Here is a 21,336-nt window from a genome sequence, read left to right as displayed (position 1 = left end):
TTCAATATGTCGTGTATTATGTATTATCAAAACAAATATTTTCATCAATTTAAGACATTATCATCAATTTAAGATGTAGTTTTTATGGCCAAACCTTAAAATGAATTTAACTCCATGCTACCTATTTGAAAAAAATATTTAATCATGATTAAAAATAAATATCCTCTAATTACCTCCCTTTAAATTGATTTTTTTTAATCTACTATCCATTTCATTTAATCGCTAAAAAAAATCGATCAGCAAAACCAACTGATACTGATCTATTGTTAATCTGTGAATCTGGACCAGTGTAGATTAATTTAAGGTGATAAATAATTATAGTTATTTGCGACTAAACAAATTTAAGTGCAGGAAATATTTTCGTATGATATATTTGTTGGTAAAAAAAAATCGATTTAATGTCCTTGTAGGAGCCAACTTCGTAATTTCTTTTGCTCGTAAAATAGAATGTTTTCTTCTGTCCTCGTCATTCTAAATCCATTTCGTGTTAAGAACATCTTCCTATGTCTTTAATTCCTGTTTCACGAAAAAATGTGCCAATTAAATATATTTATGTTCCGTATTTAAATATTTTCCTTCTAAAGATAGGAAAGTTTGTTTGCACCATTAATTGTGTTAACGTTTCGAAATGTTTTGCGTCGTAAATATAGAATAAACATTTGCCTGTCAAACCAATACACGATGCATGATCACAATTTCATTTAGATATATCGATAGTGCTCATAGAGTTGATATCTCGATATTCACTTCCAATATTTACCTTCTCAGTTAGAACACTTTTAATATCAATAATCTTAAAACCTTCGAATCGTTCTTCGTTTTAAATATCGTATTTATACATCGAATAGAGAATTGATGCATTAAAATATCGATAATGTGAACTCATGGAATATTGTTTATATATGTGGAAAGTGGTGAAATATCGAATTCTTGTCGTAAAATGGACAGTTCTCATGGAGGATTGTATATTGCATCGTTAACTGTGACTGCGATGTTTCTATGTTTCTCACTAAATATATTATATCCACGTCATTCATCGCTACTTATGAATTACCATCAATTTTCGCTGTATTTAAATTGCGCAGCATTGACTTAACCTTTCAAATTACAATGGGTGCATTGCGCAACATCGCTAGATGAAAGATGGACCATATTCGGCTATTTTATTGATCGGAATAGAGAAAGTAGGACGTTAAAATTTAAACCACGCGATCAAAGTTACAAAGAGTATAGAAAACTTGAAAAAACGACTAATAGAGTCGTGTAGTTTGAGTACTATTATTGGTAAACCTTACTCCATGTAAAATCAATTAAATTGTGCTAAACTTAATATATTTTTGAAAGGTGTTTTTTTTTGAGGTACTGTAAAATATGAATTCAGTCAAGACTATTATTAATTGTAGAGATAAAGTATAGAAACGACAGTTTCTGAGATGCCACTTTTCCCGCGAAAAATAAAGAATCGGGAAAAATGGAAAAACCTGCGGTAGGATAAAAAATATTTCCCTTTTTATTTTCATTTCCCATTTTTTTCATTTCATAGGTAATGATATTTGAATGATTCTCCTCGGCTTCTATTTCACTAGCTTTATTTTAACCTATCATCTATTCTTGTACCATTCCTAAATTACACTAGTCGCCCAGTGTATTCTGATTTTGCCCATAAATAATTACGAATAATATTTCGTTTAATTCCAAAAACGTTCAAATGAATCAGACTTTTTGTGAATTGTTCCCTAGCAACCAGGATGTCGATTATAGAGCAACTATTGTTTGAAGGCCTTATAAATAATAATTTGATTTTCTTTTATAAATTATTAACTTTCCTGTTCTCTTTAAGGGTTAAGAAAAATTCCCAATGTAATCCTCTAATATACCCGTCAGTATCACTCTACTGTCTTCGTAATTTTTCTCAAGTATCGGATTTTCTATGAAATATATACAATTTTTTAATTGACGTTTTCTCCCATGGATCCAAGTTTCTTGCCCAATTATTTTTAATTTGACAAATACAATGCGTAGTTACATCTCTTTATTTATATTTCATGACAAATTCCTACAACCCGTCTGATGAAAACTAGCTTTTACAAGGTCAAATGCGAACTTTAGTTTGTGGGTAATGCCGCTGTCCATCAAAAACGTGCGTACCCTAAGCCAGCTGACTAACATTCATAATTAACTCTGCGCATTGTTCCATTGGAATTCCACCGGATCCACAAGAATGCAATCCCAGGCGATTAATGCCAAATTCGGGTGTTCGCGGTGTCACAGGCAATGGACCAACACGCCAGAGAGCATTCCTGTTGAATCAGCACCGCATTGATCTCACCGGGACGAGCGTGTGAATTCCACCAATTTCCCGCTTCCCTTACGTATTTATTACCTCCCCTCTTCCCGTGCCAACATCCCTAACCTATTCCTATCCCTTTCTCGTTTCCCTAACATTCTCCCATCTATCACAGTCTTCAACATCCCGCTGCCGGTCAATACCCCCTTCAGCCACTTTTCCTGCCTCCACAGGATTCCTCCTAACAAACCCCTCTCTTCGCCCATTATACCTAGCAACTCCTCATTTGTTTTCTTCTCTGTCCATTTCACCTTCTCCATTCTTCTCCACATCCACATTTCAAAAGCCTCCAGTCTACGTCTATCCTCCTGCTTCAATGACCACGTTTCCGCACCGTGCATAGCCACGCTCCATATCAAGGTTTTTACGAGTCTTTTCTAAACACGCTTACTCAACGTCCCTGTCATCAACTCCCTCCTCCTTGTGAAAGCCTCTTTGCCTAGCGCAATTCTTCTCCATACGTCCCTGCTACGTTGACCGTGTTGGTCCAAAACACTTCCGAGATACGTAAACTGTTCTACCTGCTCTAGTTTTTGCCCTCCTACTTTAATGTTAAGCCTGGCCTTTTTCTTTCTAGAAAATCGCATAACCTTTGTTTTATTAATATTGATTCTCATCCCATACCTGTCGCACTGAATTTCCAATTCACTCAGCAATGCTTGCAGCCCCTTGGCTGACTGACAAACTAAAGCTTGGTCATCAGCAAACCTAACTGATTTTACGAATTCCCCGTCCATTTCATTCCTACCTCCAGTTCTTCAAATGATATATTCTCCTCTTGAACCATTTCCTTCAAATGTTAATTATTATTCCCGCGCTTTTCCGCCTTCATTTGTCTTGGCCATTTAACAGAGGGTTTGGCAGCGTTGGGTCACATTCCCTACCTGTGTATTTGGGGGAGGAGACCGTTGCATGTCCATGTGGTAGTGGAATTTCGCCTTCTTACTTTTCAAATTTTAGCGCTCACCTGATTGGATAAATATTTCTACTGCAGTGTGCGCGTGAACCCAGATCGTATTATCGACATTGATAAGATGACATTACACACCATTTTCATTGAAAATTTGACGATGCGAAAGATCTGCGCTAAACGCACTGTTAAACTGCGCTAAGCTCACTTCGTTTTTGCATGAATGTTTACGCCACCTTGGGTGTAGGCTTGCATGTATGTGTTGATTTTGCATGAGGTTTTGTTCTCTTTTACGGGTGGTAACCTAACACCCCCCACCACACGCCCTTGCAGCTGCTTGCGGGGTATAATGTAGGTGTAGTTATTGATGAAAGTAGGTGGGATTCCTGCTCCTTCAATTTTTGTTGGATCGCGGGGTATTAATATCGATAAACCTGTGTGAATTAGCCGGTCGAACGAGGATGTCGAGAGAGGGGTGGAGTGGTTGGATTTCGCGCTTATCAGGATCGAATTCCCGAATTCGAAGTGTCTGTCTCTTCGATCGATCGCCGGTTTTGAATCACGCGTAGGAAAGGCTTACTTACGCTTGGATGCGTGTTCGTTAGGCCCTCCCTTGCGTTCTTCGGCCGTCATTTATTTCCGTCTCCTCCCTGCACGTGATCCGTCACGAGTTCCAACCCCCCCCCCCTGTTACTCTCCCCCGCCTAATCGCTTGACCGTCCTCACGTGACAGTCGAATCCGTCTAGAATCGACTCGTCTGGCGCGTTCGCTTGGGTCAATTAGACAAGTACTCGCCTCCACACAAAGGAACTCCCACGCTACGTGGACGTGCAGAACTTTCGCATTCGTCTCCTCACTTCTCTCTTCGTCATCTTTATGAAAGGATCGATAATGACGCGGCATTTGCGTTTCTTTTTTTTTGAATATGTTAGTCTTTTTCGTCGTCCCAATGCCCACGGTTTAGCAGGCATCTCTTTTTTAAGCATCCGTCCTCCGAACCCCTCTTCTTCCCTACGTTAGCCTTTCATGGTCTAGGAAAAACGTGTACGCTTCGGAGAGTTCGGTTTTTTTTTCGTATTTTTTTCGTATTTTTTTTTCGTATTCCAGACAGGCCATTAACGAATTTTTTCTAGGTATTCTCCCAAGATGCATCTCACGTTACTACTTACTGCCTCAGTTATTTTTTTATACTCGATGCTCATATGCGTGTGAATTATATATGAATATGGTCTGTTAATTTTTTTATGAATATATTTTTTTGTAATTTGATATGTGATTTAAAAAAAATCAGGGATGATATCGATAATTTTTTTTCGAACAATATTTCGTGAGATCTTGTATGTCGATAGCATTTCAAAATTACTCTGGGAATATATTTTCCTATATACTCGTAAATATTAATATCTACGTATATTCGTGATTAAAGTTCACATTTCTAAAATGTTCTATGAACTAATCTGCCCGATTTTGTGCAAATTGATTGTGCGTCAGAATGATTAAAAAAGCGTATTATTTTCTATAATGTCATGGTTACATAATGAGGTATTTTTCTGATAATGTTCAATCATATTTACTGTGTGATCTAGTTTGCATTCAATGAAGTACTCAAATTTCATCCCGGACGCTACACCTGAAATCTATTATAGCTTTGCCTGAAATAAAAATGATTACAAATTCATTGCATTTTTTTTATCCCTTAACTTTTTGTAGTATAAGCTGAAGATGATCGCCTTTTTATTTTTACCGTAGTAAGTTTCTACGATGCACTGAAAATGTTCTATTTCCTTTGTTGTTTTTTTGCTGATCGTTTCTGTGTAACATTCTTATGCTAATAAAATGGAAATTACTTCACAGGACAAATCTTTAAGGCCAATCCTTTTTGAAGCGAAGGAAAAAATTGACTAGGACAACATAGGCATAATTCTAAATCCCTCCTCTATCGTTCAAAACGATAGTACTTGTTTGCAAAGCTAACGGTGTCCGGATAAGACCTGGTTGACAAATGATTTTTTTCCATTTTTTAAACACGGGAGAGATGAGACTTTTTCCCTCATACTATTTACTTAACCTGTTTTCCTGAAAATATGAAGTACTTAAACCCACTAAATACTTGGGACATAGAGCGTAGCGATTCTTTAAACTTTTAATGTCATACCTTTAATGCGTCATTCCTTACGCCTAACAAACTACTATACGAGTATTTTATTTATTCATGCTAAAATTAAATCGTAAAATGTGTGCCTCTTGAATTGTTTTTTTTTCACAACAAAACCCCAAATGGTTATTTTGTGGATGGTTATAAGGCTTCTACTACTTAAACTTAAGTCCAAGAAACTCGTCAATAATTTTCAATCGTATTTGGTTTCCAGGTCGCCATTTTCTCATTAACAGCGAGAAGTGGTAATTCATTTAAAACTTTTAACACGTCCCTTGAGAAAGGCAGCGTAAGAAGAACTTTATGTTTGAAAACAACATTGCAGTGGTCGGTTAAATATCAGTTTTACAAAATTCCGGGGTATTTTTTATTTTACATTAGTTTTCTTCTTAGAAACGCGTTCTCAATTACAAAATATATTTGGTTGCCATGGCGCCCTATTACCCATCAACGACATGAAAATCGAAAACATTGAGATTTTTAAAAACACTTCCCTTGATGTATCGTGGAAAGGCTTGTAAACATTTTAATATTTTGATGATTGGTCAAATATTAATTTTCAATGTACTTGAGTGTTCCTTTGTGGTGAAAATATCGTTGGACGCGAAGTTGTCGGAATTTCCAAATGGATAGAGCTATAAATATTTAGAAATTCTTCGGTTTATTCGGTTTTCGCATCCTCACAAATTGGAGCTTACCGCAATATCCGCTGTTTGGTTAACTTCCTTTTATCCTCTGTTAAATTATGCAAACCTGAAGTTCAACTCCGAAATTCACGTCGGGAGAGTATAAATGTATGGTCATCAAAGAGTCTCTGTATTTATTGAATGGGTTTATTTTCACAGCGGAGGATATTGTATGTGTCGGATGTACTTTATCGCGGATGCCTCTTCGATCCACGAAAAAGAAATGAATTCCAAACGTAGGTTTACTTTTGTATATTCATCAACACGAAATATGGTTTGAAGATGTTGGGAACCTTTTGCAGCAATATTTTTTATATTATTTTGTTAATTTTCTTTGATTTATTTATGTTGTTTTTTTACATGTTATTTGAAAAACATGAGCTAATTCACATTTATTTCTTTTCATTTTTTCTTCCAGATACGTTGGTCCCCCTTAGGCAAAGGGTTAACATAGATCGAGCTTCGTTAAACACGAAAGGTTTGTACTCTACACTCTTCTCCTCAAACGGAATACTCTGATTACTGCTGATTAGATCACTCAATCAAAATATTATGTGAATTGTTTGCACCTTTTTTTTAATATTTACCCTGTTAGACAAGGGATCGAATAGTATTGCTGGCAAACTTCTGATCAAAATTTGTTCAATTAAGGAATGGCATTTTATTATTTGTTCTCTGTGCCCGGAATTTGACCTTGAATTTTTGATAATGCGTCCCTATAAAAATGTGTGTTTGTGTGTGTGTGTATATGTGTATATATATATATATATATATATATATATATATATATATATATATATATATATATATATATATATATATATATATATATATATATATAGTATATGCTTTCATAGACGTAACACGGAAGTGCCGAATAGTACAATACACAGTAACACATAATATAGAAACACAAAAAAAGAGAACACTCACACGTATTTTCTTGATATTTCGACGGAAACAATCCGTCTTCCTCTGAAGATGTAGAAGTAATGACTGCTGGAATTGTTGAGGTGAGGGGTGCGAGAGAAAGGGAAGGGGGCCAGGGGAAGGGGAGAACGGGAGGCGAAGGAGGGGTGAAATGAATGGTTGGGGAGAGGAAAGGGAGAGGGAAGGGGTGGAAGTAACAGTTTTAGGCCACTCCCATCAGTGAACGACATTGAGGCCCGGATGCTGATAGGCCATACAGATGTAAATGAAAGCCAATTCAAGGGTTTTTAATTCTATAGGGTTATCGGATGTGGGAAGGGACGCTAGGACGGAAACATTGTAACACTGGTTGAAGGGGGTATTATGATGGGAAGCATGTTTAGGGATGGGGAGACCCGCGGACGGGGAGGAGGGATTGCACGAGGCGCGGTGGTTGTTAATCCTAATGTTAAGTGGTGTGGAACATTGGCCTATGTAAAAGGACGGGCAGAGTTTACAGGTAAGAAGATAAACAACATTCTTGGAAGTGCAAGAGGAATAGGGGAAGGGCGGGAGAGAGTTGAGTATATATATATATACATACACACACATTCACATTGAAATAGATGCAATGAAAAGGGTTTGGAAGATTTATAAAAGACACAGTAGAGGCGGCGGAGGCGGAATCAGGCTAATCACAAGCGCATTCGAATTTTTTTTCGCCATATTTTTAATGTTTGAATGTATGTTTGTGTCTATATATATATAGGTCGCGGTAGTCCAGGGGATATAACGTTGGACTGCTGACCAGAGGGTCCCGGGTTCGATTCCCGGGCAAGGCACTCTGCGCACCTGCAGCTCCACCCAAGCTAAAGTGATTTTTCGGGTACCAGGTCTTCCTGGGAAACCATAACCGGCACAGGGAAAGGAACTGGTCCCCCTACCCTGATGTGTGAATTTCACATGCCATCGGGCTTAGTACTGGGTGAACTCTACCATCGCCTACCAAACCGACCTTCGAGTTGATTACTGTGTGTTTATATATATATATATATATATATATATATATATATATATATATATATATATATATATATATATAACGATTGTCCAGAGAAACTCATACGAGCGGCACAATAATGGGCTGACACAACATAACACAAATAGAAAAGAATAGACACATATAAAAGAACACTTACACGGTAAATTGTTCGAGCTTTCGGCCCTCTCAGGGGCCTTCTTCAAGAGAGACTCTTGAAGAGACTCTTCTTCAAGAGTCCTTCCTTCAGACGCCTACACCCCTATTTTTTTGTATTTCCGTGCGCGAGGGGGAGAGAATGTTGCCACGGCTTTAACTTTGATCAGTCGGCAGCAAGAAAAGACCCTCGCACTCTCTCCTCGGTAAAAGGGGTTGTTTGGATTTGGAGGGGTCAGCGGGGAGATGGTTAAGGCGGGGTCCAGGTGTATTATGACGTCTACGGTCAGACCCGCACACCTCCAGAAAACCATTGTCCCCTCGGAAAACCCTTAAAAAAATCCTTGTAAGTACATATATGAGTATACCCTGGGTGTGGTTTGACCGCTCGGGTTGACCGACTGGTTTTCCACTCGGGAGCTGAAATCTGTTGAATGTTGGGATTGCACGGGAGAGCCGTGGAGTTAACCTCAGGTGGGAGAGAGGTCAGGAAGATCATCTGGATGTGTGAATATCTCCCGCTTTGCTGGGATTAGTTGGAATGTAGAGATCTTCCCTCGTCTATTGAAGTCAACCCTCGGTTTGATTTGATGCAGATACAATGGGCATTTGCTGGTGTGTTCATACCCATCCGCACATTTTTTTCCATAATCTGTCGGTTGATGCACGTTTTTATGTGCACAAGCTACCAATCTAAAACACAATGTGATAATAATTTATTTGCCTCTCCTTACGAGATATAACTCGACTTCCAACACCGCAATAGGCCCATCTTCAATTGTGCATTTTTCCTTTCTCCCTTCATTCCGTCTAACATCTCTATCCTATTCCTTCCCTTTCCTCGTTTTCCTAGCATGTTTCCCTTTATTCCAGTCTACAACATTCCATCTCCAATCAAAACGGTCAGCATTAATTGGCCATGCCTCATTTGGATTTTTCCCAACAATCCCTTGTCTTTCCCCTCCATACCTAACACTCCCTCGCTTGTGTTTCTTTTGGTCCACGTAACATCATCCATCCTGTTCCCTAACCACATATCAAAAGCCTCCAGTCTACATCTATCCTCCTACTTCAATGACCAAGTTTCCGCGCCGTACATAGCTATGCACATGCTATGCTAGTTTTTCCCAATTCCCTCTGTCAAACGCCTTTTTGAAATCAACGAAACAGGCAAATACACTGGTCCTGGTTGTGTTCTATATTGCACTCGATTAATAATCTCATTACTGCAATGGCATCACGCGTACCTCTCCCCTTCCTAAACCCAAACTGATCATCTCCTAAGTAATCATTTGCCCTACTCTCTATGCTTTTGTTTATGATCCTTAGAACAACTTTAGCTGCGTGGGATATCAAACTTATTGTCCTATAGTCCTCTTATTATGTAGACTTTACCTTTTTCGGAATGGGAACTAACACTGATCTCACAAAGTCTATCTGACAGATACCTTTCTCATAGATACTACGAATCAGCCCATATAGCCTCCTCCTCCCACATTTTCCTAAACATTTCAGTAGTTCCGCAGGTATGTTATCTACCCTCATGGCCTTATTTGATTTCAACTCACTAAATGCCTTTTCAATCTCATCGTCGAATATGTCTGGACCTATGCTATTGTACTTTACTTGATGTTCCTTTTCTATGCCTATCTTTGTTGGTCTAAGTTTTAAGTTCGTTACTATACAGTTCTTCTATATATTCCTTCCATCTCTCTTGTATCTTTCCTGTGTCAACCTTTATCTTACCCGCCTTTCTCTAACTGTTAGCATAGATCTTCCTTTCTTACTTCCCGATATAGATTTAACTTTGCTGTACGGCGCACCAATTTCTTCCTTCTTAACACGTTCAATCACCTCGCACTGCGTCTTCCACCATGCTCCCTTTGCTTTATTTGTTGCCACTATATTTGATATGTTTATGGAGATAGCAGTAATAGACAAAGATAAAATCACACAAACATACAATGAGAAAAAGAAACTCACTAGGTTTCGAAATTTCGGTGGTCCACAGCACCTTTCTTTAGGAAGAGGACAGAAATATATATATATATATATATATATATATATATATATATATATATATATATATATATATATATATATATAATATATAGTACATATGGCGATCAAATATCCTATTCCACACTTGCATCCCACTACAAAATATAAAAAGATTAACAGAAACACAATGTACGTCGATATTTCGCTGGTCCCATTAGGGTACAACGAGTCTGTGGCGCAATGTTTACTGTGCTTTCACAAATATACATGTACACGACCGTTAACGCTGGCCAGTAACTTTCTTCCCCTGCATTTAAGCCTCTTTTAGAATTGCCGTTGATTATAAAGTTTCACTTTTATCCACGCATTTTATCGCAGTATCCACGCTTTTATGTTTTTTTAAATACGTTCTATGGTAGTTATGTCATGACGTAATTGCAGAGGCTGGGATCCTCTCAAGAAAATTCATTACATCCTTTTTTTTATATGTGTAAGATCCTCTCTCCCAAGAAAAAGCATCGCAATATCCGGACAGCCATCTGGGTTCCACGGGGTGGTCGAGGGATTTGGATGGAGTTGGGGGAGGGGGTTGAAACGTCCCCCTCTTTGAGAACCACCCCTCCGCATTATGTGCTCGGTGGTTGCAGTTTATCCGCTCTTTCAAAACTCACACCCTTCAGCGCTCTCATCTCGCAACCCCCCCTAACACCCCTCTCCCTTATGACTCCCACCTCACTCACCCTCCACCCCCACACCCCTCCATGAACTACCCCAAACATATTTCCGCTTCTTTCTCACCCGGCTTATCCATCGTGTCTCCCCGTTCCCAAGGATACTCCCCATGCGACCCCTTTTACTCCCCCTCCCCCGGCCTGCCTCTCCCGCCACCGTTATCTTTCGCCCGTTGCCTGGTGACAATATTGCCGTGCGTGCCATTATCGCGTGCCCTCATTCTCGCCGAGAATCACCCCCCATCTTCCTCATTCCTTCAAAACTTTTTCTTTCATCCTTCTTCAGGCTTCATCACTTCCTCCGAGCACTCAAGTGTGGAGGACTTCGCCGCGTAGAAGAACGGAAAACTCCTCGTCCGACTCTTTCCATGCTTCGTTTGGCTTTGCTATTTATATTGTATAGATAAGGTTTTAATTAATAATTATAAGAGGGAATTCGCTCTTCTCGGTACTCTAATCATTAGAATTATTAAAGAAATGATACCAGGAATTCACATCTACATAATACCCTGAAAGCCACGACTAAAAGGTTAGATACCTGACCTGCAAGAATAAATTAATCTTATCTTACTACTTATTTACGATGTGCATACTGAACAATTAAAAAAATGTAGGCCATGATAACTGCAGGTATATGCACTGCAGCTACATGAGATATACTTCTGTACGCGTACCAGATAAGCTACCAGTAATAGGGTTCGTAGTAATTAAGGTTAGATGAAATAATGTCAGCATTCTAGTGATCTTAGAATGAATATAGAAAAATGCTTTTCCTCCCTCCGATAGCTCCGGGTACAGTTATCTTGATGCTTTGTCGTTCGTGGGAAAAATAACATCTTTTTATCCCTCGGTTCCACGTTAGAGCTTCCAAATCTTATTCCCTTGGTCTCTCTCCTATCGTAGTTCGATGGGGTAATTTTTCATTTTCAACATCACTGATAAATAGTTATCCTTCCAATTTATGCAAGAGATTTAATCTGTAATTTACACTTCGCTCCATTAAGTGATTCCCAGCCTAGCTCCTCTAATATTTTGAATGCGCCACTAAGTTTATCTTAGCGACGTTTTACAAATCTATCTCCTTTACGCTGCACGCGATCCAATTGATCGGAAATCAACCCAACTTCGTTTAGGATCCCATAAATGTACTTGCAGCATATTCTAAATGAGACCTAATCAACGACAGATAACATTTCCCCATTGCCTTTTCATCACATTTGCCCAGTAATCTTCTAGTAAATTCTAATTTTTTGTAAGCTTGTCCACATATTCCCCGTATGTGTTTCACCCAGGAGAGACAGAGGGTTGACTGAAGGTAACGCCTCAGGTATTGAAATGGGTCCACGCATTCCATTTCGGTGTTTCTAATGCAGCAGGTGATCGGCAGGGAATATCTCTTCTTCCAAACAGATGGAACTGTCTATAGTTTTCCTTAAATTTCTCTTTTTTTTGTGAAAAATCAGTTTCAGCTTTGATCGATATTATAAGTGAGTAGTAAAACGGAAAAATTTGAATAATTTTTTAAACAAATATTAGAGTGACATGCATTAAAGGGTATTACTCGGGGATCTGTGAAATCCTAAAAACGGTATAGTGGACATGAGAATTATATTATTTTGTCATGTGCTTTTATGAAAATTTTATGCTGCAATTTTAATGTTTTTATGAGAATTATTAACTTTAATTAGAATCATCTACTTTTGTTGCATTACTATATGGGCATTATTTAATTTTGTCATATAATTTTGTCAGAATTATACACTTGAGTACCTTGCTATACTCAAAGAAATTACTAAGTTCGTGATTCGGAAAAATATCAAAATCCTCTACGGTCGATATTTTACGATTGATCCTAAAATTTTTAATGAAATGGTATCGATATTATGCGATGTATCGGAAACTCTCGTTTCATTGTGTGGTATGGTTGTTGTTTCTCGATTTATCCGGAAAGTATCGCCATTTCGTTGCATCATCATCACCTAACGATTTGCTTTATATCGAAAGTCAACCCTGGGAAACGAAATCCTTACGGCTCTAAATCCACGCCAGGGTGCGTCGCTTCAGGTGTCGGATGTTGCCGAGCGTAAAATTAGAGTGAAGGGCACGGAGATTGTCCGCCGATGTCTCTTTCCCTTGGGCTAGACCGTGACGGGACGTCACGCATTTTTGGCTCGTTTTGAATACCCCCGAGCTTCAACTAATATGCATCACAGACGCTAAAAGACACCTCCTTGGTACAGCCTCATCCGCATCATATACCTTGTGATACATAGAAGGGTTATGCGCACGTTATTTTTTAACGCTAGGTTTCCATTATGATTGGTAATTGTACACATTATTAATTAATTAAATGAATCATAAGGATTCCATTGTAATAGGATATCTTTCAAACTACTCTGTCGCTCAATGCATGTTTTTCCCATACTTAAATTCCAATGTTTTTTTTTTCAAATTTCTCAGCACTTACAGTAGGAAAACCATTGGTTTAGTGTCAAGATAAAATAAATTTGGGTTTCATGCATGGAAAATCCTTTTTGAGATTCCGTAAGAAAAACAAAAATGTTTTGCTTTTTTTACTTAGTGCTGTGCGTTCCAACAGCCGTATGTTTTACGCGAGAATTCGACGTTTCGTGAGTGAAATATCTGTCTCCGTTTGCTAACATGAAAGTTTCGATCTAAAATTCAATTTTGCATGTAGAGGAAATGAAAACTCTTTGGCTAACATCCAGCTCTCGGGAAGGTTATACGCGATTATAGACTCTGAACCAAGGGTCACTTTTAAACCACTCCAAATAGTTAAAAGGATGCAAAATATGTAATTAGTTCATGTTAAGTTATTGTATTGCACTATCCAGCTTTTGTTTGCTTTTCAATATTTTCGGGTGAGGTTAGCAAAGTATTCACGGCTATGTCAATAGCACGGGGAGGAAGGTGTTTGGTTTATGTGGAGGAAGCTTTAAATTACAATGCAAAAACTACAATGCATTTTACATGCTGCAAGAAAAGGAGTGACTGAACAACGATACATTTCTTAACCTGGCCGAACAAGAAACAACCTGATACCCTAAACACTACATTAGACCCCTCTTCATCTCCGTACACATCCTTCCCCCCTTCAGCTCGTTCAACTTCCCTATCATATTCCTGGGGATCGAGATGTTGCAGTGGCTATCGCATTGGCTTCCCAGCCACAGGGCCCGGGTCCTAATCCCGGCAGGGTCGAATATTTTTCAGTGGTATCTCGATCCCTACTTGAGGGGCTTTGTAGAGGGCACTTTGAATGATTACACCGCCAGATGATATGTTAAGCTGCGGACCCCTTGGCGCTTTTCGTTTAGAGTCGACTAATGCCGACGCTGGGTTTCTCTCCACCCTTTCCTGACCATCCCCTATGGCGCAAATTACCTTACCTGTCGATTGCCTCCCCTAAATACTACTTCCTATCATATTCCTACCCCTTTTTCCCTTGCCTCTTCCCTTTCTATCAAAGTCTTCAGCATCCCATTACCAATCAAAATGCTCTGCATCCATCTTTCCCGCCCCCTTTTGATTTCTCCCAGCCGTCCTCCCTCCTCCCCTTTCCCCGTGCATTGCGCTTTCTCGTTTGTTTTCTTTTATGTCCACTTCACCTTCTCTATCCTTCTCCACAATCACATCGAAAAGCCTTCCATCTCTGACGATCAACCTGCTTTAGTAACCATGTTTCCGCGCCGTAAAAAACAATGCTAAATGTCACAGTTTTCACTAGCCTTTGCTTAACATCCTTACTCAACGTCTATGTTATCAATTCTCTCCTCCTTGTGAAAGGTTATTTACCCATCGCGAATCCTCTTTTAAAATTCCTTCTACTTGGGCCATCTGGTTCTAAAACTCTCCCGAGATACTATATGTAATCACGCAATGTCTAGATTTCATAAACGGTAATGTCGTAAATAAATGCATGTGCTGTTCTGTTCTTCCACCTTAAAACTCCACCTAAAGTTTACGAGGCTGAACTTAACAATCCACCCAAACTACTCTCTTTTCTCCCCTCCCCTCTCCCTCATACCTAGCACTCGGTGGGACATCGATGGATCCGGTTTCGAATCTCGTTCAAGGCGAATGATTTTTACACTCTGACATTGTTGCATTTAAATCCGCTAGGTTTGTGGAAAATGTTTTGGAGAATTCAGTAATCGTGGTGGGTATATTGGAGGTATTACGTTGGGTGCGTCTTGATTCTCAGGAGAGAAAGTCTTACAGGATGTGTTAATTTATTTGCGAAATTGAGTGTAATATGGCAACAAATCCTATTGGTAGATTTAGCCATGTGGATAATCATTTGAGGTTGACAACGTCATATATATATATATATATATATATATATATATATATATATATATATATATATATATATATATATACACATGTAGATTCAAGTACTCGCTCTTCCCTCGCAAATATATATGTGTGTGTGTGTGTATATATATATATATATATATATATATACAAGCATATGCCTATATATATTTAAACATATTAGTATATTATGTAAACATTAGTATATTCATAAACTTTGATGAAAACTTATCTAAACACAGATACACAAAAAAGGTCACTCATGTAAATATTTGACGTTTCGATGGCAAGGTGGCCTTCTTCAGTATTTGTCTGACTGTCTGCTAGATTATGAAAATGGCAACCTTGCTGTCCAAACGTCCCATATATACGTGTCCTGCCTTGTATAATGAAATAAGATTATTATAATTTTGTCGCCGCTGAAGAGCGTTTGTTCACGAATACATATATATATATATATATATATATATATATATATATATATATACATATATATATATACACACACACATATATACATATATATGTATAAAACTTGGACAGCAACAAACAATATAAGTTATATGATTAACTTATATTGTTTGTTGCTGTCCAAGTTTGTTATTCAACACTTCCGTGTTACTTCAACGAATATATAGTAGTAGTAGTTTTGAGGGGAGGCGACCGACAGCTAAGGTCATTTACGAATATATATATATATATATAAAAGTTATGCGATTTTCTTGAAAGAAAAAGGCTAAGCTAAACATTAAAATAGGAGGGCAAAAATTAGAGCAGGTAGAATAGTTTACGTATCTCGGTAGTGTTTTGGACCAATACGGTCAACGTAGTAGGGACGTAAGGAGAAGAATTGCGCTAGGCAAAGAGGCTTCCACAAGGAGGAGGTAGTTGATGACAGGGACGTTGAGTAAGGATGTTAAGAAAAGACTCGTAAAAACTTTGATATGGAGTGCGGTTTATTATGTCGTGGAAACATGGTCTTTGACGCAGGTTGATAGACGTAGAGTGGATGTGAAGATTTAATGAAGCAATTAATACACGTGACATAAAGTAAAGAAGCATTTTGCGACAGGAAATCATGAATTTAAACTCAGTTTCAAAAAATAACCTAACCATGCCCCCACATAGGGAATGAAGTGAATCGTGTTGGCGTGCGTATTGAATGCAAACGAAGTGGCTGAAAGAGCTTTCGGTAGTGTAGGATTGGGTATGGCGCTGATTATATTTTTTCAAACTTCAAGATGAGTGCTCTAAATGTAGTGAACTTTCCGAGGAAGTTTTGATGGCATTACTCGTGGTAGAACGAGACTAGTTGATTTCTGCAGGAAGAGTAATCATTATTCAAAGGGCCACTCAATGGGGTGCAGTTTACGGAGCATTGGTTCGCAGTCCTCGTTTCGCGACCCTAATCAGAGTCGCAGGGGATGTTCTCCTGGACTCGTCAAGTCTCCTCTCGATTCCGCAACCGGTGGTGAGGTCGGAATTCACGGCCGGAAAGAGTCGCTTTGAATCTTATTCATTCTGCGTAGTTTTCATCCGGAGTGCATTTTAAAATGGGGTTTGAGGGAGGGGGGGGAGGGGGAGGATTCGGGAAGCCTTGCGTAGTTAAATCCGGTGCGAAATTATTCGGAAACGCTTAAATCTCTCCTTGTTGAACGAAACAAATTCTCTTTTTTTTAATCGAAATATGTCCACTGAATCGTGGGTTTTTTGGGAATTTGAAATACAGGTAACTCTTCGTGATCTCTCGAAATCCAATATTGCTGAGCCTTTAACTTAAAGCCAATGAAAACCTTTATCCAATCAAAAAATACAGCTGCAGTTGTATGTGACTAGGAAGCATGATGCGATTCAGTGGGAGGTCCTGTCGCCATGTAATAGTTATATGTAATTCAATGACGTCGACTCATTTATCATAATAACATATATACATGTATATACATGTTCACCTACATATATACATGTATATTTATGTATATATGTATGTGTCTATGAATATATATCTTTATATATATATGTATTCGTCCTTTGTGTGTGTTCCTATCCCTTTTCCTCATATCTGTTTCTATATAAACGAGTATGTGTTCGCCGTTTGGCGGGATTTCGTGTTTGAATGTGTGTGTGTGTGTATATATATATATATATATATATATATATATATATATATATATATATATATATATATATATATATATATATATGTATGTATGCATACATATACACACGCACATTAAAACACGAAATCCCGCCAAATGGCGAACAAATACTCATTCATATAGAAATATATAAATATAAATAAATATATACACACTTCCTCTTTAAAGAGGCTCCCATTCTATTTCTTTCAACTGATTCGCCACTCTTACTCTCATCTCGAATCAGTTCTTAATTAAAAAAAGGGGATTATCTTAGAAGCCAATTCTATTCCTCGATTAATATTTTGTCTTATAGATCCCAGATACTTTCACTTTGCCAAAAAATGTGGCTTGATTAAATCGATGCAACATCTCTTTCTTACTTTGGAACTACGTTAATCTGCACCCAGTGAATCAATTATTGTTTTATGTGGAATGGGATTTAAGGAAAATGCATTTTAAGTTAAGCTTGCGGAGTACCGTCGGGTGTAAACAGAGGGTCCATGAAAAAGTCTACTTGAGTCTATCGCTAATATTTATTATAATTTTCGGGGAAGTTCACAAATCAACTGATTGCGTCTCATGAAATTGACTTCCCGGCAGCTAAGCCGTATGAGCACTTCAAATACTAATTTCTATCTTTGATTTTTCATCAACGCCGCTAGGACCAGAATATTAACTTTTGTAGAAGTTTCGAGCATTTTTAAGGATGGCAAATGGTAGCTCTCTTCTGGTAGAATGAGCGAATTTACCCTGATATCCATCTTGAGTTTTAAATGGGCGGAGTTGAGCGTGATTTTTTTATTCGTTGGGCAGCAGCAACTTATTCATCCGCGCAGTCTTTCGAAATATTTCGTATTCAGATTTCAGCGGTATTGATTTGGATTCAGTGCACTATGTGGGGTCCAAATGATGATGATCTTCGTAAGCCTATTGCGAATTAATGATCCAAATCGAACGGCAAATATTGATTTAACTTCGCCTCGGAGCTAAATTAAACTTCAAAATAATACGCTTTGGTAAACTCTGGAGTGAAATTAAACGTTTGCATGGGGATTCGTATCCATGCCCACAGATTTCAATGGAAACGCCGACCTTTTCAGCCACAAGGGAGAGAGAGGATGGGGGGGAGGTTCGATCGACAATCACGTCTTAAAGAGGGGAAAGTTCAGCTGTAAAGAATGTTTAACATGTCATCTAATGGCATAAACTCGTACACACACACACACACACACACACACACATATATATATATATATATATATATATATATATATATATATATACACACACATACACACGAGGTCTGTTCCAAAATTATCGCGAATTTTTTGTTTTTTCAAAAATTATTTATATGTTCATGAATATCCGTTCCACAAACGATGCTTACATGGGTCCATGATCACATGAAGTCACTGTGAGCTTGGAAGCCGAGAATTATTGGACCATTGCTCCGAACACCGAAACGACGCGGGAGTTTCCATCCGCTAACCGTCAAACAGCGAAGGCCTTAGTCGGTGCCATTGAAAGGAGGAGGAGTGGTAGAGATGACATTCGAGTAATGAGAATTTTTTATGAAAACCAAATGACGTTAAAAAAAAGGACAAAGAAATAATGAATTAGTGAATGAGAGAGCCATGCCTAACCAAAATTAAAGCAAAAGATCAAAGCTAAAATCCCATATTGTTAGAAAAATTAATTAAAACATACAAAATGTTCGTTTTTTGAGATTAAACCCTGGATTTCTTTTGACTTGGAAATTAATTTTAAAGCAAAACTGTGTCGTGTGAACGTTTACACAGAGGCAAAGTGTTAAACTGTTTCAAATACAAATTATTTTTCAATACTATTATTCCAAAGATTAGCGGCCATTCCGATTTGCCAACCACCAAGGCGAAGTTGGCAAAAATTGAAGCGTAATTTATCCACGAGGATGCGTTGTATAGTGACGTCGATATAGGTACACCGCAGTAATCAATGAAATAATGATAATTCATGTTAGCGAGATTATTAATTCAATGACCAATCATCAACACAGAGAGATTCCATCCCTGGTACCAGCTGCTTCGAGTTTAGAAAGAAGGTTTCTTCAGGGTAGTAGATAAGTGGCGGGAGAGAATATTTCTGAAGCACCTTCTCGAGGGATGTAATGTCTACTTAAAGAGGGGAAATCCCACGAAAGCCATACGCTGTGTCATCAGACAAGAGTAAACAACACATAAAACCTTCGAGATGTGTTATCAGCTGCTGTTGTCGCTGAAAACAAAGGTCGCCCTAGTGCGATTCTATGTATTTTTTCTATTATTTTTTTCATTTCATTGTGTCTAATATATTGAGGATATTAGATGTTCGAAGGGGAGGAAGGGAAAAAGAATAGGCATGTTGGATTGGATGATAGGTGGTTGAAAAGGTACTCAGTTGGTGTGTGTCGAGTTTCATGTTTTGGGAAAGGTTTTGGAAGAATAGGTTTTTTTCAAATACTGCTACAATGCCTCAAAATTCTTCAATCAGTGCATCCCTTTATTGTCGACACACTTTGGTCAGTGGCTTTTCCGCGTCAATAGTGCAAAAGATAATACTGTTGTTCTCACATATCGCTTAAAATATATGGTTTGTGCAAAATGTATCGCGGAAAGTGTCCGAAATATAGATTTACTTCAGGTAGTACTACATTGCCTCAAAACTCTTCAAAGTGAGACATCCTTAGAGCGTTGACACACCGTTGGCAAGTGGCTTTTCCACGACTCGAAGGTTCCTTAATCGGCGGATTCCGGAAGTTTCCTTAAGGGCACATTTGCAAGCTTCTTTGGCGGTACTTTGGGGTCCAATGGTGGTGTCCTTTGATGGAGGAAGTATTTCACATTTGTAAATAGGAAATAGTCTGCTGGTGCCAAACCGGGACTGTAAGAGGGTTGGGTAATCGTCGCGATACCGTTGTATGAGGTCTTCACCAGCAGAAACTCTACGTTGCTCTTTTGGTCGTCCTTCAAGACCTTCGGGACGAGTTTCTCTGTCTTATCAATGCCAATGCCATCTTTCCGATCATGCGCACACTTAACCGACGGTGGTCTGAATTCGGCACTTGACGCACACGTCAGAAAAAAAATTGATAGCGATACTTTTTATACTAATTTTGTATAGTTAACTCTTCGAAACTTGAACTGTTGCCATGTACGTCCCCTCTAAGAGTTAAATGTTTTCGACTTTCGCGGGTTAAATGAAGTTCGGTTTCTGTGGCGGGAAAAGCTCCGACTGCAGCGCCTTTGACGTCTATTGTTGGTTTCCCTGAGGTTGTTATTTGGTCAGGTCGTTTCGCGTTGAGAATATATTTATTATTTGATACACGTTTCGGATCTTGGTCGAATGTCATGCCATGATGGATGAATCTTCAAAGCGAGGAAACCTTTTTTCAAATGGACAGTAAAAAAAACTCGAGTCATCGAACTCGGAGAGCACAAAATTAATAATAAAATTCGATCTTAATATCATTTCCGTGACATCAAAGTTTGGCGGGGGATACTGGGATGCCCTATTCCAAAACCGTGAACAACCTAGGTTTAGTCCTACAACAATAACCTCATCGTGTCCTTATTAAACTGTATATATTTAAAATAAAATCAATATGGCGGTATACCAACTTCAGGTGAACGAAACTTCATTGCTTTGCAATACTCCGACAATTGCTGGTTAGATCATTATTATTGCCAAATGTTTACTATTGTTGTTTTGTCAACAATGATTTGATTGTTAGGCATTTACTCTGCGGCGCAATATAATGTGATGCACTCGTTACGTTTCATTCTTCGCAAATATGGCATCTTCCACCTTAATATGAGCAATGAAGTTGATTTAGTGCCAGTTCAATTCGGGACTACTTACTTGGAACATTTCTATTTTTTCCAACGATGAGTGTTCCTGCTAAGTTTAG

The 21,336-nt window shown here is 38.4% G+C and overlaps 1 protein-coding gene across 2 annotated transcripts in view; it reads left to right on the top strand.

Annotated features, from left to right (window-relative positions):
- The window catches only part of LOC139696112 (uncharacterized), a 1,156,921-nt gene that overhangs the window by 402,771 nt on the left and 732,814 nt on the right, over window positions 1–21,336 (top strand). The window contains exon 3 of one of the 2 annotated variants that reach the window (XM_071594712.1): window positions 6,518–6,577. The exons of the other annotated variant lie outside the window; for it this stretch is intronic. Coding sequence (XP_071450813.1) covers window positions 6,518–6,577 — 60 coding nt within the window. The remainder of the gene's footprint in view (window positions 1–6,517; window positions 6,578–21,336) is intronic. 2 annotated transcript variants of the gene reach the window in all.

The sequence above is a fragment of the Hetaerina americana genome, unplaced genomic scaffold, assembly GCF_022747635.1.
Source record: "Hetaerina americana unplaced genomic scaffold, ioHetAmer1.1.p SCAF_68, whole genome shotgun sequence".
Lineage (NCBI taxonomy): Eukaryota > Metazoa > Arthropoda > Insecta > Odonata > Calopterygidae > Hetaerina > Hetaerina americana.
Note: the sequence above shows the minus strand (reverse complement) of the source record. Positions and strands in the feature narration are given on the sequence as shown.